At 38.3% G+C, this 18109-nt stretch overlaps 3 protein-coding genes and 1 long non-coding RNA gene across 7 annotated transcripts; 2 read left to right on the top strand and 2 right to left on the bottom strand.

Moving 5' to 3' along the window:
- Window positions 1-32: 32 nt before the first annotated feature.
- Window positions 33-1498, bottom strand: LOC147907342 (uncharacterized). Its single transcript, XR_015547328.1, has 2 exons — window positions 1052-1498; window positions 33-204 (listed from the first exon to the last, which is right to left on the bottom strand). It is a non-coding gene; the product is annotated as an uncharacterized LOC147907342 (long non-coding RNA).
- Window positions 1499-4137: 2639 nt separating this feature from the next.
- Window positions 4138-9027, top strand: CCDC53 (Coiled-coil domain containing 53). 2 transcript variants are annotated; one of them, XM_087413124.1, is made up of 5 exons: window positions 4138-4346; window positions 4453-4617; window positions 4736-5001; window positions 5235-5303; window positions 8641-9027. In XM_087413124.1, the coding sequence occupies exons 1-4, from the start codon at window positions 4293-4295 to the stop codon at window positions 5293-5295; spliced, it is 546 nt and encodes a 181-aa protein (XP_087269250.1). In that variant the 5' UTR covers window positions 4138-4292; the 3' UTR covers window positions 5296-5303; window positions 8641-9027. The 2 variants fall into 2 exon arrangements, with proteins under 2 accessions (XP_087269250.1, XP_087269249.1); XM_087413123.1 differs by lacking the exon at window positions 8641-9027 and adding an exon at window positions 5536-5996.
- On the bottom strand, window positions 5391-7500 carry RpL36A (ribosomal protein L36A). 3 transcript variants are annotated; one of them, XM_087413127.1, is made up of 4 exons: window positions 7423-7500; window positions 6036-6209; window positions 5552-5668; window positions 5391-5464 (listed from the first exon to the last, which is right to left on the bottom strand). In XM_087413127.1, exons 1-4 carry the CDS (start codon window positions 7483-7485, stop codon window positions 5444-5446), a joined length of 375 nt encoding a protein of 124 aa, XP_087269253.1. In that variant the 5' UTR covers window positions 7486-7500; the 3' UTR covers window positions 5391-5443. The 3 variants fall into 3 exon arrangements, with proteins under 3 accessions (XP_087269253.1, XP_011055452.1, XP_011055453.1); XM_011057150.1 differs by lacking the exon at window positions 7423-7500 and adding an exon at window positions 7033-7059; XM_011057151.2 differs by lacking the exon at window positions 7423-7500 and adding an exon at window positions 6555-6711.
- LOC105146710 (uncharacterized) lies at window positions 8676-17858 on the top strand. The gene is made up of 3 exons (XM_087413128.1): window positions 8676-9023; window positions 14612-14786; window positions 14885-17858. Exons 1-3 carry the CDS (start codon window positions 8916-8918, stop codon window positions 14950-14952), a joined length of 351 nt encoding a protein of 116 aa, XP_087269254.1. The 5' UTR covers window positions 8676-8915; the 3' UTR covers window positions 14953-17858.
- Window positions 17859-18109: the final 251 nt, after the last annotated feature.

Raw genomic sequence — 18109 nt, 5'->3', positions numbered from 1 at the left:
CAAATTTAAAAAGAAAATATAAAAAAAGAGACTTTGGGTTGATCCTTTATTTGAAAGACGACTTAAGCATGAATTTTAAAAAAATTATTATTAAAAAATTATCAACGAATAATCGATTATATGGTTCTACACATCCATGTGTCAAAATGCTCTTTTCGTTTATGATCATTTCATATATGCTACAAGTATGTCCACAACAGTCATCTGAAAATTTCATAAAATTATCGCAAATAATAACGAATAATACAATAATTAAATAATAATAATTCAATAATACATATAATTAAATTGGTATAATATATTGAGCGATCATAAAGAAAAGTCTATGTAAATAAAATGGGAAATAAAATGAAAATAATCAGAGTTAAATAAAGTAAAATTACATGCAACAAATTTTGTATTGGTAAGAAATTTGTATTTATTTATTGTGATTATTATTTAAAATACGGGCATCATCATAAAATTTAATATACTCATTCGACACGTTTTTACTCAAAATGAAAGAATCTGACAGAAAAACGAGGTGATATACTTTATGTAGTAAATTATTAAATGTTGGGTTACGTTCGAAAATATTACCCGAGTGCTCCTATGTATCATTTTATCCTTGTATTTAACTCTGGATAATAAGATAATACACGAGGCCACTCGGGTAACGTTTACATTACGCAGCTCTAATAACTATTCAGGGCTACATTCCTCTTCGAGGAAGATTTACTCTATATATTATAGTATGCGTTACGTGTATTAAATATTTCGAGTAAAATTTTCCTCGCAGAGGAAGTTAAAGGAAACTTGTTTTCCTAACCCGAATAAACGCTTAAGGCAGACTATCTCATTTTTTTACTATATTCTCTCATTTCAAATGGAAACGAATCAAATGAGTATATTTTTATCAAGTTACGGGTGACATATTCTAAAGTTACATTCCAAAACGTTCTCTCTGAGGAAAATTTTACTCGAAATACTGTAGTATATGTTACATGTCTTATATATTTTAAATAAAATTTTCCTCGGAAAGGATGTTTTGGAATATAGCTTAAGTAAATACCTTTATTATATATACATCCTGCTGTTTAATGTTTGAATCTTTGCATAAGTGCGATGTCACTAAAAGTTGGATTAATCCAACTTTTCAACAGTATCGCTGGAGACAAGAAAGTGGGGAAATTGAGGGAGAATTCAGTCACGTGATCTTTTATCGTTGCGATAAGCGACACCTTGAGATTGTACCTTAACATAAGGTCGCTAAACCAATCTTATGTAAATCAATATGATGACATTATGCTAGATGCTCATCCAGCAATCTTATGCTCTGTTATGCATGTTCATGTATGAAGTCCTTTAACTTCCAACGAGCACTGAATGATGTCGGATATATTTTATACACCGCAAAACCACCACAGTAAATATATTTTATTTAACTGTCATACACGTCATACTTTATACATTAGAAATGTATAAGTCACAAAATATAAATTACGAAATGTATATAAAATTATAGAAGAGAGGGAAGAGGAAATTAAAAAAAAGTATTGAAAATGCAGCAAAAAAAAATAGATATGTACAACCGATCACAGAAAGGTTGCAACACTTTTTTCTTCAATGGATTTCAGAACGCAGCTTGTTCTCCGAGTGATTCTTACTCATAGATCTATAAATAAGTGATTTTCATTTATCTTATCGACTTCTTCAGGAGAGAGGCTATTTTTTATTTTTATTACAATATAGATAATTATTTATCATTATACATATTATCAGCTAATAGATATTGTAATTTCAATCTGTCCAGAATCTTTTGAACTCTGTTCATCAGCACTTTTATGGTAAAAAAATTGATTGTGGAAGTAAAATTTACTTCCATCGCCCGGCTGTTTTTCACCAATCAGCGTTCGATGTCAAATCGCTATTGCCCGTATGAAAATCCGAGCTTATTTATTTGTTATTTAAAAAAATGGATTTATTTATATTTAAAGAATTATTTTTATTTTTAAAATTATTTTTTTATTTTTATTTTATTTTGATGCGTAAAAGTTATCCTTATAAATGTATACATATAAATCAAGAAATTACTTTTTATTCACATTATTTTGCACAAGAATATATTTTATTTTTATAGGATAAAATTTATTATGATCCACCAATGTGCACACCCATACCGAAAGTTTTTTCAGAAATATCTCAAAAATATTTCAACTAGAAAAGTTAAACATAAAAATTGCAACTGAAATATGTTTACAATATTTCTAAGACAGCTCTGGAATAGCAAAATGTCCGCACATGAAAGGTTGTAGAAAGGTTGATGAAATCATCAATTTATCGAAAGAATCTGCAATCTTTTTAAAATATTATTAAAAGATTTCAGCTATTTCTAATATTACAAAAATGATATTTAAATATATACTTGGTTGATACTTAAATAATATTTAATTTTATTATGTCGATATAATGAATTTAAATATTGTTTAAGTATCAATTAAACATATATTTAAATATATTTACTTGAAAATATAAAATTACTAAAAGTTTTGTGATCTATTTACAGATTTAAAAAAAAATAAACTTAAAGTATTTCTGAAAAATAATAATTATACCGCCAACTATTTTGATTAATTAATCATAATATATGTGTAACACCACATAAATATATAATCACTATTAAACTACTGCAGTTTCAACACAATATCATTATTCATATTCAAAAGTTTTTCGCAATTAAGGATGTTTTGTATATTTTCAAAATAATAACAAAATTATGAAAAAATTACAGATTATTCAAAATCACGTTTAAATATAATTAATACGATAAATTTGATGACGGTTTATTATCTATCATAAAGTATTTTAATAAATAGTAATATATTATAATATATACGATAAAAATCTCAATTTTTAAATATAAGTACAATACATTATGTATTCAACATTATTTATGTAGAGTTACATTGCTATGCATGAATTAGTTGTCTAGTAAATAAACAAAATATTTATTTGTTCTATATATATCTTTGTAACTAATCGCAATAAAACTTTGCATAAATTATTTTGAATATTTAAAGTATTTATAAAAAAAAAACGTAAATTTTTTATAATTTTTAAAATTTGTGTTTTTAACAATAAAAATAACAAAATAAATAAATTACAAAAATATGTTATTAAACAAAAATATAATCTTCTTAATACAACTTTCATATGTATATATACTTTATTTGAAGTATTAAACATACTTCCAAATTAGTTTTCTTTGCAGGGACTGTACGTCTAAATACATCCTTAAAGAACAAGTCACATTAACATCAAAATAATGTTAAATTGAATCATGATTGATCAAAAAATTTACTTTTAGTAAACATTTTGGATTTTAACATCTTGATAATTTTTTGGTTTTTCAATTTATTGCATATGATAGATTTTAGAAACACTTCTCTGTTAAAACATTTTATATGACATCCTAGCAAACGAGAACGGATTGAAATAAATTGAAATGGATTCAGATTTTCAGAAATATTGACATTCACAAATGTTAAAATGAATGCTTTTCAATTCTGAATGCATTTTTATTCATTTATAAGAATTGTATGGAGCATATCTCTATGCCTTTCAATCTAAAAATAATATTAGCGGCTTTTTCTGTGCATTGTGAATACTGTTTAATTCAAAATTTTGAATAGGAAAAGCAGTTTTTCAGTCCAATTGCATTCAATTGAATCTAATCGAATCCAATTGAATCCAAAAAAGTATTCGCTATTTAAAATACACATTCGAATAGAAAAAAATTTCAATCCATTTTAATCCATTCTCGTTTGCTGGGATATTGCAGAATTTTTTTCAAAACTGTTGCACATAAGATGTGAAAGGTTGAAACATTTCTGAAAATGTTCCACAATAATCGATGTTGTATGGGCAATATAACACATTTAATGTAATTCATTAATATAATTAATAATAAAAACTTACAGCTTTTAGCTTTATCTATTTCTTTAGAAGTATTCATCTTTGTAGGTTATATTCTCCTAAATTTCTAAGTAAAATCAATATTTTTGTTACTGAATAATGCTTTAATTGGCACATATCAATCATCAATTTTGATCGTGACCTATTTTGACGCTAAAAATGAGCGTCAAATGTTAACATGAAAAGGCACCTTAATTACAGCAATATGGCGGAATATGGTGTCAATCACGTTTTCATTGGCTTAAAAATATATACTGAGGTGTTTTGCGTGATGTGGGTTGTCACTGTTGACAGTTGTTGATAAATTGAAAGAGAAAATTTCTGTACGACTGTAATCCATGATGAGTGATTATAAAATACCGCTAATCGAGCCGACTATAGATTATGCAAAGGTATCGATGAGATTTTGACGTTTCTCGTGCGTGCATACGTAATTGGCCGAATTTGACAATGCTCCACGATAATGTAGGGAGCAGACTTCAAATGTTTGTGTTCTAGGTACCACCAATCAATCAAAAGCGAACGGTCTCCTTCATAAATCATTTTATTACTCATACCGTCACGTTCTTGAATAAATTCGCCTTGTCCTGCGAGGAGAGATTGTTTGATTTCGAAAATAAATTGCAAAAGTTGGAGGCGTCATTAGAAATATTAGAATCGCGGGTATGTGTATGTTTGCAAGGTGCATAAAAAGAAATTGTAAAAGAAAAATCTTTTACAGTAAATTATCTTGCGCATAGAATATATTTATCTTTTCATAAATATTTTACTTTGCCTATAGTTATCTTCTATACCTGGTTTAGAACAAGAACATAAAGAATCAAATAATGTTAATGAGGATAATACAAGTAAATTAATAGAAATACGTAAAGTGGATGAACCTGATAATAGTGAGATAGAAGAGCCTAAGGACGAACAAAAAGAAATACAGTCTGCAGCTAAAGATCCACGCTATGAAAAATACTTCAAAATGTTACACTTTGGCGTACCAAAACAAGCAGTTAAATTAAAAATGGAACAGGAAGGATTGGACGCATCTATATTAAGGTAAATTTTGATATTTTTCTTATTAAAAAGATATTTACATTTATATATTAATATGATAACATATATATTTACTTTCAATTTTAAATGGCAAGATTAATAGTCACACTTAAATATTGATCATATAATTTTTAATTTATATTTTTTATGACAAATAATTACTATGCACATATATTTACATAGCATAAAATAGCATAGCAGTTAAAATACTCTACTCCTTTTTTTTATTGTGCTAGCAATCCACAAGTAGTTTCTGTACCACGGTTGTCAGAAAACGATGAGAATCATGGTGAATGAATATTAAGGTAATTATTTTAATGCTGTATCGCTAATTATTTTAAGTACATTAGACGTTTTTGCATTATAAAATACAGAATGAAGACATGTACAAATCCTTGATTTATTTATTTATTTATTAAATACAGAATGTAAAGTATTGAGTAGCTTAAAACTGAATCATTTGACCCTGAAAATAAAAAATAGTAGATTGTCAGTCAGAATTTATGCATGTTTCATTTTTATTTGAATATTTTCCAGATGTATTGGTATTTACCTTTCTCTTCTTGTCACCTCCCAATTCGAAGTGCTTGCATCTCTTCAATGGAATTTGCTTTCTATATTTGCATTCCGTGCACTCCATCCTTAGTACAATTTTCTTTGTTGTTTTTGCCTAAGATAATGTAAGAAAATACATTTAGTAAAAATTGATATATTACTGTTATTGTTATGAACTAAATTATAGTAATATTCTTGAAAAACATTATAATGAACTAAAGAGTCTGTTTTTTGTTACTGTACTGGACAGATTGCATTAACATTTCCTTTCATACTTTTGTCAATTTTAAATACTTGTATTTACTTAATAATTAAAAATATGAATATACAACTGGTTTAGCAAAAAGAACAGACATAATGTATACATCTGAATTCGCATAAAAGACGTAATAATAACTTTATTCGTTTTGTTATATCATTAAATAAATATAATTTATCATTGCTATCGGATTTATTTGCTAAACTTGTCATCACGCACTTACTTTTTTCCTGAAGATAGGCTTTGTTTGACCACCAAACCCTTGCTGTTTGCGGTCATAACGTCTTCTGCCCTGCGAGGCATGTCTCTCCTTACTCTTCTTGTACTGCGTCACTTTATGATTCTTGTGTACCTTGCATTTTTTGCAAAAAGTACGCCTTTGCTTCGGCACGTTAACCTATAAAGAATCATGTAAAATTCCAAGACTTTATACATTATTCTGTAGAATGACGAAGTAATCAATCTTCGAGGTATCGATCTGGTTTCTAATCCTTATAAATAATTCGAGTAAATATACGCTACGCATCATCGCGTTCAGTAAAAACATTACATACTATACAATTCCGAATAAGTAGGTTATGTCTCCTCACATCGAATTATTGCACTGTGTAGTAACAGATATTCACATCAAATTGCGGTAAATATAATTAGAATTGTAAACGCTATTTCGTGAAGTGAAAGATTCTAAAGATTTCTAAAATATTCACGGATAAAAACAAGCGAAAATCACGTATCAACCTACCATCTTGTCACGTATCGAAAGAAAAGGGAGATTTAGTTCGACCGGAAATCGTGGCGCTTATAGTAAGTATAGCAGCCACATAGCGCGCCACTGAGCATGCGCTTTGTCCTCATTGCGTTGCAATAAATTCCGAAACCTTGAGTATATTTTTTGCGTTGCATATACATAATTATTAATAATACGACCGATGCTACAATATTTACGAATTCCAATTGCGCACGACATCATTGCGAGAGGAAACACTTGCGGTTTAGTGTGCAATTAGTAAAGTCTCCGTGAAACCACTATTGGATTTACGCCATAACACAACTGGCATCAAAATTATATAAAATACCCAATCGATAAGTGCAATTTTATATTAAGCTACCCTTCATTATTCGCGTTACATCGGATATAAATAAACGAGCAACTTTGCACGGTGGATCCGGTCTAACGATTAACTTATCTATTTAATAATCTTATACGATGAACAACTAACGTGTGCATACATACAACTGGTTGACACGTAGTGACTATATGTGTACACGTGAACTAAACGATAAATATATATTTCTGTATAACACACACATACACACATACACACACACGTGTGTTTCTTAAATAGCGCTCACTGATCAGAAGATTTGTGCTCCAACATGCTCCAACATGCTCCAACATACTCTTATCATAGTTCCTAGCTCCTACTCACTCCAATTCGTTCATCAGAGTAAGTAGGAGCTATGATACATATGTTGGAGCACGCATATTGGAAACATGCGGCACGCACAAATCTATATTATGATATATATAACGCTAGTCCTCTAATCAGAAATTGAATAGAAAAGTTCCGAGCTATTTTTTCTACAATGCTCAACGAAGCAATTATTACCGAGTAAAGATAATCCAATCGGCGTCGGCTTTTAGTTGGGCACACGTAAGTGAGCCACGGCATGCTTAGTAATGTGCGGAAGGGCATACATTATCGAGAGAGCGCGGCTCACTGATGTGTGCCCATTCAAAGAACGGCGGTGATTGGACTATCTTTACTTTTACGATTGGATTAACTTTATATTTAGTAATAACTGTATCATCGAGCGTTGTAAAAAAATGGTAGAAAAAAAATGGCTCAGAACTTTTCCATTAAACTTTTTATTAGGAGTAGCGCTGTACAATTATTGGGTGCTGTTTAAGAAACACTATATAGTATATATATATATATATATACACACTCTTATATAAATAAAAAAAAAAATATATATATATATGCGTGTTTTTTTAAAGATAAAGATGTATCATTTTAATTGTTTTTCACTGACGCATAATAATAATAATAAAAGTATAGTTAGTAATGATAGAGTAAATTGGAAAATAATCATCCTTTTGTGCTTTATTCAAATGGGACACGTGATATAATTACATTGATGAAAAAATATCGTTTAAGAATCATATCGGCAAGAATTTCGGAAAAGTTGAGTTACAATTAGCGCATGATCGACGTGAAATTCGGGACGAGTCGGATCGGAATTCGCGGTCCATTCCCCGCTCGATCGTTTCGCGGTCATTTGTGGTCATTTGCACGTCCGGATAGGATGTCTATCGATTTCTCGCGAACGCGAGATCCCCTCGAAACCCACGTAGAAGGATTCGCAGCGCCAAGGCTTATTTGAATCGAGCGACGTAGCCTCGAACCGGACATCTCGCTCGGGCCACGAACTCTCGAACCCCTCGTCCTCCGCGAGTTTTAATTTTATTTATACCCGGAGTAATCGCGTTACATGTGAAATCCCTTCGGAAAGTCGCGGAACATCGTGGGCCACGATAAAATCGCGACTCGTTGGCGGTTCCACTGAAATACGGGTGATGACGAGATCGGCCAATCAGGAATTTATCGGATTTCAAAGCCGCGCCATCTTCATTTTTGAACAAAGCCAGGTTGGACGTGCTAGAGGCGAGCCGGGATCTGGTAGTAGTTCGCTTTGCGCTATTCGCGCCACAGTCGTCGGCACACACTCCACTCCTGACTGGTTCGACCTCTCCCCCGCCGCACGCTCTTCCCCCTCCTCTCCTAGCCTTCGCTCTGGTTCACCCTCTCCCTCGCACTTCGCAGCCCCACGGGTCTTCGCCTGACGACGCTGCTCTCTCGGGCATTTCGGCGGAAACCGACGTCGTGTGAGGACACGTATTTGCAGTCTTGTTACGCGTACACGCCGTCGCTGCTGCCGCTGCCGCCGCCGCCGCCGCCGTCGTCGTTGCCGCCGTCGCCGCCGCCGCCGCCGCCAACGCCGCCGCCGCTCTTTCGTACTTCACCGAGTTCAGTTCGAGTCGCGAAGTCGAGCTATTTGGATTATTGACGCGTACGTCGCTCCTTCGATTGAATCAACCATGAGTACCAAGGAAAATAACGAGGTCGCCGTCGAGAAGGTGACAGAGAACGACAAGGCATCCGCGGACGCGAAATGCGATATCAAGGGGATTAAGAGGCCAGCTGAGGTGAGTACCGCTTCGTTATCACCAAACTATTCCGACCGTACTCACGATTCTTACCGCTCATGGCATTCGACGACGTTTATCTTGTGACGTTCGTACTCGGCGTCATCCGCGAATTAGGAGTAGTAACGAGAGATGAATAATACGAGCTCGCGCGTTTGATCGCGAAACACGCCACGCCATGCCGTGCCGTGCCGTGCCGTGCCGTGCCGTTGGATCTGTCGGGAGACATTGAATCGCATCGACGCGCTGTGAGATTGACCATTGCTGGCTGCCGTCGCGCCGCGCCGCGGCGGCGGCAGCCCGTGACCGCCGCCGATACGGATTTTCCCGCCTGCTCGGCGTCTTCTACGCATCGCCGTGGACCGATCGTGGGCCGTCACCGCCGCGCGAAGCGTGGCGAAACGTGCTCCATGTAGCCCGCTGTAGCCTCCATGTAGTCCGCGCCGCCGAGCGACGGTACAGCGTAGCGAGAAGAACGCCGCGCCGGCCGGCATTTCTTCGGCGCGGCAGACTCCATATTTCCGTGCGAGCGACTCCGAGCGTAGTCGAGCGCGCTCGATCGGACGCGTGGCGTGCAGGCTATGTATTTCTCTCGGCGCGTAGTGCTTTCTCATCGCGGACGCGAGGGACGCTATTGTGTATTTGTGAGACCATCGCTAACGCGACGAGTCTCTCTCTCTCTCTCTCTCTCTCTCTCTTTTTCTTTCTTTCTTTCCCTTTTTCCGTCTTCGCTAGCTCGCTCGCTTGTTCTCGCCCGATGGCTGACGATGATGATAATGACGATGGCGATGACGACTCCTACCGGAATAAGCTATAATTACCGCGTTCCGCGCTCCAAGTCGTGAAATTCGAAGCAACGCTGGAAATCTTGACGCGTTCGCGCGCGCATGGAAAGGAAGAAACGAATAGGTGAGAGCGTTGTTTAGCGTTAGGGAAACGGAGGTGGGTAGAAGAGAGAGAGAGAGGGAACAATCGGAGAAACGAAGTAAATCTCTACGGCGCCATGTGCTAGTTTCTCGTGTTGGTCTTTTTTTTTCCCCCCCGTTCGGCGAGATTTCGTCTCCTCGCGGCTTTTCGTCTCTATGCGCCCTCTACCTATGAACGCGCACACCGCCGCCGCTTCGATGCTCGGCACGCTTCGTTACCCAAGCATCATTTTCACGTAGTAGATAGTGTCAGCGTGGAGATTCGGAAAAGCGGATATGCCGCGCATTTTTTTTCTTCACCTCCCTGGCCTGGCGGCCATCAGGCCGTCACCATTGTCGTCGTACTATCATCGCCACCCGCCGTTTGTCGCTTTCCATCATGGCGGCCAAAACCAAGCCTGCGTTCATCATTCGTTCTCTCTCTCTGACAAGCTTACGCGTTCTCTTTCTACTGTAATTGATCGATAATTCGCTATAAGAGAGTCAACGTCGAAATACGATCGATAGACAACCGACGCGTCTATCTACTTCAGGTCGACATGTCGTCCTGAAATTGTTTACCAATTCGCGCGCATAAATTCCATGACGAAGGCTTCCTTTTCTCTCGCTCCGATTGTACGAGCATTTCCCTTCCCTATCCATCTCTCTTTCTCTCTCTCTCTCCCTCTCCCTCTCCCTCTCGCACTCCGTTGCTCGACACTGCCGATGTATAGCCGGCAGTGCCGAGTAGTGAGTAGCGACGGCGGCTCGCTCCGTCCTTCTCTTTCGATCTTTTCGCCGAAGGTACCCCACTTGCGCAGCTAGCGGCAACGCCGTGCATTATATACTCGGTGTGTGCTCTCCTACCTCTCCTTATTCTTTTCGCGGCTGTGGCGGTCGCGCGCAACGGCGCGTTACTACGAACCTTCGAGAAAACATCGTTGCCGCGATTTTTCATCTTAAATCGCCGCCCGTCGCGTCGTCGGCCGTGTCGCCGCGATAGGCCGTATTTTTAGCCGATAATTTACCATGAGATTGCGTCTCCGCGTAAGACAAAAATGAACGTACGGAGCGAATGAATGCCGAACGGCGGCAAATCCAGAGAAACCGCGTTGCCGCAGATTTTTCCGCTGCCGCGTCAATCACGTGGAGAGGTACGATACTACACTTACGCACGTTCACGCAGGTCGATGTGTCCTTGTTACATCGGTGATTCCTCCCGAGTATCTATTAGATCGCGCGCGCGCGCGCAAATGACAGAGGAGAGGCCAGTAGAAAGGCGGATGACTTTCGAGCGTTTTTCCCCTAATATATATATATATATTTATTTAGGACATCTTTTTCATACACATACTCGTATAAAATGATAAGAAATACGCTTACATCTACGCGCGCGCGCGCACACACACACACACACACACACACACACAGGCGCGCGCGCGCGCGCGCGCGTGGAGATTAGTATCGTTCCGGAACCGGCGAGCGGGAAAAGGCGGGAAGCTCGAGGTCGAGGGAGAAGAGTTGAATGAAATCGCGTTTGTATGCTGTGAGTACGTTTGAAAGAGACATTGGCTGTATTCAGCGGAGAAAACTAATCTGTTAGTGTTTGGTGATTTCTTTAATATGATTGGTTCTTGCCTTTAATTCTTCGTTTAATCCAAGAACCAATCGTATTAAAGAATCACTAACTGATTAGTTTTCTCTGCTGAACGCAGCCATTCGCTCCGCTTTTTCGGCTTTCCAGAGCTTGCTGAAATCATTCTCTCTCTCTTTCTTTTTATCTCAGTATCGATACGACGTGACCATTGTTTGGCGATCGAATGGTGTTTCTCTACTGAGAGAAGGCGGGAAAAGGCGTCGCGACGATTGGATAACGCAGTTATGGATCGATGTTCCGCCAGCCAGAAATAACTTATTACATTTAATGGTTATCATCGTGTTTCTCTCTCTCTCTCTCTCTCTCTCTTTCTCGTGGCTTTTAACTTTTCGCGCGCGAACCTTTTTATTGCTTAATTATCTTAATAGACCAGCGTAAATATGCGTTTTATATCAGTTTTAAACATGCTGATTGATGGTTTATTTTTATTCATCATTTATTTTCTCGAAACTTGAAGTTTTCGTCAGAAACTGGATAAGGATTGCTACGATAAGAAGGAATTTGGCGCTAGTGATTCCGCTGAGAAAACGCGTTTAACGAACGCATTCGCGTAGATTACCGATCTTGCTGATAATCCACCGATTAACACACATCACGTGTTAATTACGTAATGGGCGTTCATCGCGCCGATCGTTCGAAGAAATTACATGAGCATATAGAGTCTATACGATAGGTTATGAGTATTGGGTTATCTGCGAGACCTTACGATTGGGAATGGATAGATAGGTAATCGTGCGGGGAGCACATAATAACAAGCGGCAGCATCTCCGTCATCGTCATCGTCGTCGTCGAGCGACCAACCAACGGCATGAATGTGCTACTGTCATTCACGTTGAGACGCCGTACACTCGCGAGTTGACGAATAGGAGTAGCGGCGGCTGCGAGCTGCCGGCGAGTTCGAAATAACCCGCGCGTCAGCTTTTCGATCGGGTTACTATTGTTTGTAGATGCCGGTGGTAACCGATCTCTCATTAGCATTTTATCGCAACAGGTCGAGACTCCATATACGGTGATACAATTACTCCAGGTTGAGTTAGAGAGAGAGAGAGGGGGGGGGTGGGAGAAGAGAAAGAGCATAACATTGATTGAGTGACGAGTGTTTCTCGATCTTGCTTCGAGATACTTGCCGCCATTGAAAACCAAATTGCGCGTCATCGCTTTAGTTACTTCTGGTATTATTAATATAGATAATAAATATAGATAATTTGGTATTATTATTATTATTATTATCTAGCAACAATATAATAGATCAATCGCGCTTTCGACGTGATAGTGCGGGGCATCTATTCCGCGATAATTCTTCTCCCGTTCGACCATGGCGATATCCGTCGTGATATCGTCATGGAATGCTCGGCTCTTTTTAGTTTAGATTTATACTCTTATTCGAAGGCTTCGCGTTGCACGACACTTGGCACGCTGCTTCAGTTATATCTTCCTCCCTTATCTTCTCCTCAGTTACTTCGCTCGCTCACTCGCGAATTGCACGCAGCGCAAACGTATCCCCGCCATGGCGCGCGGCTCCGTCATCTGCCAATCACCACGGTCTTCCCACTGTGCATCGTCGGTTCGCGCTCCGATTGGCTGGTGTGGCTCCGCGTGCGCATCCAAAGCCTCTTTCTCATACCCGCTGATCGTGCGGCGCGTGTATGCTGTTACGCCAGCCGGCAGCCGCTACCACTACAACCACCACCACCACCACCACATCACCACCACCACCACCACCACCACCACCACCACCACCACCACCACCACCACCACCACTACCACCACCACCACCACCACATCACCACCACTACCACCACCACCACCACCAGCACCACTACCACCACCACCACCACATCACCACATCACTACTACATACTACCATCACCATCACACTGCTGCCATCGTCATCACCATCACTATCAGCTCCTACTCTACCACCATGATCAGTCAGCTACGCCGTATGGTCACGAGTCCGGCGTTACCGACGCGGTTCTTGCAGCCGTGCACAGTATAAAACTGGAGCGACATTAAAATATGCCGAATGTTGGAAACCGTTGCGGAGAGTCGCTCCAACACTTTTAAACATATCGGAGCGGTCGCCATGCTACTCATCACGCTGTATTTTATCGTGGCGATCTCGATCGCTGTCGCGATAAGTCGCATTCCAAAATAATACATCAAACGATTTCGGGATTCTCGTTGTCGGCATGTTTTCAGATTGCCCTCGGAGCAAACTCGGCTCTCGGCTGCTGTCGTTCTCCCCTTCTCTCTCAAAATCGATAAACTATGATACTTATTGCGTTATGGCCATTACGGGCCATCGGGACTGGATCAAGGGCATGGTTCTACAACTGGAAGATGGGGGGGGGGAGGGGAAGGGGAATTATCGTTGCACGCGTGTGTAGGCGATTTTAGAGTTTACATTCCCTTTTGCCTACTTTGTGTAAAGTACGTTAACCAATCTCTCTCTCGCTCCCTCGCTCCCTCTTTTTCGTACGCGCAACACGCGCGCGCACACGCACACACCTTTAGCACGCGCCGCTTTGAAGTACGCGGGGGCGAAGTCACAGGACAGCTTCGCGAGCTAAACGTTTATCGGTAAAGTTGTGATACTCTCTACTACCTGTTCTTCATGTTTTCGACTCTGCCGGATCGCTCAGTTCTCTCCGCCATTTCCCTTTTCCTGTTCCTACCGTATTTTAGCGAGCAGGGAAAGTCCCCCACTATACCTCCCTTTCCGCCACCATATTTCTTGGCGGGAAGGGATCTTATCCTCGCCGGCCGGTATGCTTTCCTCTGTCCTTCTTTCGCTACCGCCGCCGGCGCCGCATTTTCTATTATCCATTTGATGCTGAAAAAGGGGTACGCCTTCTTGACTTCTTGTGTACGCAGAATGAAACGAGATATCAAACATAAATTTAAATTCTATATCGGGACACTCGTAATCGGGTAATAAATCGCTCGTTTATTCATCAACTATTTATCTCAAGCCTATTTATCTCAAGATTTGTTTTAAAAAAGTTATTTTTTTCATGTTGCAGGAGAAAAATGAAGAAACAAAGAAACAGAAAAAGGAGGAGAATGGAGATGGTGAGGTAGAAGAGGAAGAAATTGAAGAAGAAATCGAAGAGGAAGAGGAAGTAGACGGTGATGGAGAGGAAGATGACGACGATGACGACATACCAGAAGGTGAAGAAGATTTAGAAGAAGGAGAAGGTAAATATGTATAAGATTTATCCAACTATATCTTGAATGGATTTTTTAAAATGAAACTGTTTCTACTCACTGAAACACGTTTATTGTTACCATTACAGACGAAGAGGATGATGACGCGGAAGGTGAGGTAGAAGGTGAGGTAGAAGACGATGAAGACGACGCATAATGAAAAAAGGGAAAACATTATGCAATTAAGAAGGGAGGCGTTAGGCACGTGACGACATCATGGTCGATTTTTGGCAAACTCAGCAAACTTACTCTCATATTGAGTGGTTGGTAACAATGTTGATATCCATCGTGCCCAATCCGTGTTATTGGATCCTCTCTATCTTCCGACCTACAAGTAAAAATTACCACCTCACCAGAATTGTGGTGGGCTGACGCATTAGATGTAATTCTCTACTTGTCTTGGCTTTTCGCAATTCTGGTTTAGCCGTCACCAAATGCTATTGGGTAGTTTGAATGATAACTGTATATTCGTCCTAAGGATTCGATGATGAGGATTTGATCTTATTTGCTGTCTAGATTCTTATTTCCATCGCGATCGATCGTTCTATCGTTCATGTGCACGATTCCCAAGACGAATCTACCGTTTTATCCGAACCACCTACTAACTGGTATTTGCCGTCATCTGGCTTTCTTCGTCGGGACAATTAATAACAAAACTTATTTAAGATATAAAAAAAAAACTTATATTTAAATAGTGTAAAATTGATATTTGAAGGTGATGATTTTTTTACATTTAAAATCAAATTTACGTTTGTAGTTCGACGAATGTCTCTCACCTTGTGCGTGTGATATGTTGAGTTCTTCTTCTCGAATAGAAATGTGTAATTGCAGTGTCTTCACAGGAGCGCGAGGCTATCGAGCAGAATTAAGCGATTCATACGTAACATATACGGCAAATAAATAAAGTAAATAGGCATGAATGGACATCTCTCGGCATTCAATGTATACTAAAATGAGAGAAATCTTAAAAATAGACGTAACACCGCTTCGTGCTCCTGTTTGGTATAGAGACAGGAATTAAGGTAAATGCAACGCTCGCGTCAAGTAGTATGGATGAATAACATGTGACTTTAATATTGCATAATAATTATACATAGCATGTATAAAGTTATGGGATAAGAAACATTTTATTATTAACGATAATATTATGTAAACGTAATATAATGCGGAGAGGTTGTTACACTTTAAGCTTGGGCATAGATAAGGGAGAGCATCGAACAGTCAACTTGTAAAGTGTAAGGGCCCCATCACCCTTCTCTATTCATTTCGATCAACTATATCATTTTTTGTAGAAGATAAGAGTTCAATTATATACATAGATAAATCTACACACACAAACACAGACACACAAATATACATATATATATGTATATATATATGTGTGTGTGTGTGTGTGTATGTATGTATAATATAATATAATATATATATATATGCACACACGCGCACACACGCACACATACACAACACATATATAAAATTCCAGAACTGCCGTACATGACGCGAAATTATAAAAGAGAAAAGAATTTCAAACTACATATTGTGAATTATGTATTAAATACTCTCCCTATTTTTAAATGTTCTCATTTGAGTGTAACTCGAGCGTTTCAGTGTTACTTTTATCTTATTATGATTTTATCTCGACTTTATTGTGGACTATTTTCATGGCAATGATTCTTGGACTGTTGTAAAATGAGTTAGCGATATTTATTCATTCTCATATTTTTCCATGTATACCTACATATATAGTCCACGTTTCGATATGTTAATGACGATATACACCATCAAATTTGACGATGGTATTTAAAAATTTTTAGTAACCTACAATGTTGACATTGATGATAATGATGATGTTGTTTTGCTGGTTCAACAACTGAAAAGATTTCTCTTTGTGCAAGAGTCGGCGAATCATTGCGATTGGCGTGTCCGTGTCGCTACTTATTTTCGGGAGACTGTTAGATAAAAGGGTGAAGAGACATTGCGGTTATACCATTGTACCATAGCAGCATAATAATTAAATAAAGGTAACGATAATTTGAATGCGAGAAGATGTCCCACGTTTTAATGTACAAATATTTTCGAATGAGATAGTTAAATAAAACGCAGTTAGATCAGAGAAAATGAATTTGTTCTCGTAAGTAGTGATGAGTTTAATATCTGAAAACTATGAGGAGAGATGAGCGGTAAAGGCTGCTCGAAAACCACACGGACTAAAAATCCCTCTGTATGGAAACCAAGGAGATGGAGGTTGGACTCGTGTAATGTTGATACTTACAAAAATCTCTTACCGTCGGACGATTCGATGGTACAAAAGAAAAAAAAAATTCGAATACTCCTCATAACATGTATGTAACGCGTCCAACAAAGCCGATCGATGTCATTGTGATGCGTGCAGGTCATACCATCTCCGGCAGTCTCTGTTAATCTACGATTTTATACGCTGCTGTATTTACACGTGTTTACTTCAAGATAGTAACTTGACGATAATTGGCAAAGGACTATCTTAAAGTACAGGTGCCTGAGCAAAATCAGTACTTTAGCGTTTCATAGTATACTATACTATACATATTATAAGCATAGGTCCATTTAATTTTATTAAATACAATGCCAAGCCCCGTTGGCAACACACAAAAAAAAAAGAAAGAAAGACTTGCGTTTTGTACTGTGTCAAGCTCGGCAGAGTACTCTTCTTCGCGCTCGAGTACTCGACGCGATTCACAAAATTCACTTACTGGTGCTAACGGGTCTTACAATCAATCAGGCTGATCGCCCACGTACCGTTACACCCCTACATTTGTTAGGTAAGCATGAAAAGAAGTTTAAGACATCAAATCTGGTAAATGACATGTGTGTCACACGATTTAATATAAACGAAAATCCTAGGCTAAGAATTTGGTTTGTGTGTTCATAAGTCTTGTTCAAGCTACTTTTGTACAGGATACCATTTGCATCATCTCTTTCAACGTATTACAAGTAACCGACACACCACAGACTATATATTTCTGCCCATTCCATCAAAACTGAAACTTTCATTGTATTTTTAAGTAAATACATTTTGGAAAACAACACGGATGGCTTTTTTATTCTTCACATGTGTGTGAAGCAAATTATTTCTTCCCCGTTTGTGGATTATACGTATACTTGCATAATGTATTGCTACATCCTTGCGAATACATTTGTGCAATTCAGGGACGCTGCTTGAGAAAAATTGTAAAGTAATATTATACGACAGTTGTATGCCGTATATATACATGTATGTAAGCTACATTTTTATATTGAAATAATCCAAGCGTTCACTGCCGACTTTTTCATACTAA

This window comes from Acromyrmex echinatior, chromosome 14 (genome assembly GCF_024713525.1).
Source record: "Acromyrmex echinatior isolate Ae372 chromosome 14, ASM2471352v2, whole genome shotgun sequence".
NCBI lineage: Eukaryota > Metazoa > Arthropoda > Insecta > Hymenoptera > Formicidae > Acromyrmex > Acromyrmex echinatior.
The sequence above is the reverse complement of the archived record's forward strand: the minus strand, read 5'-3'. Positions and strand labels throughout refer to the sequence as shown.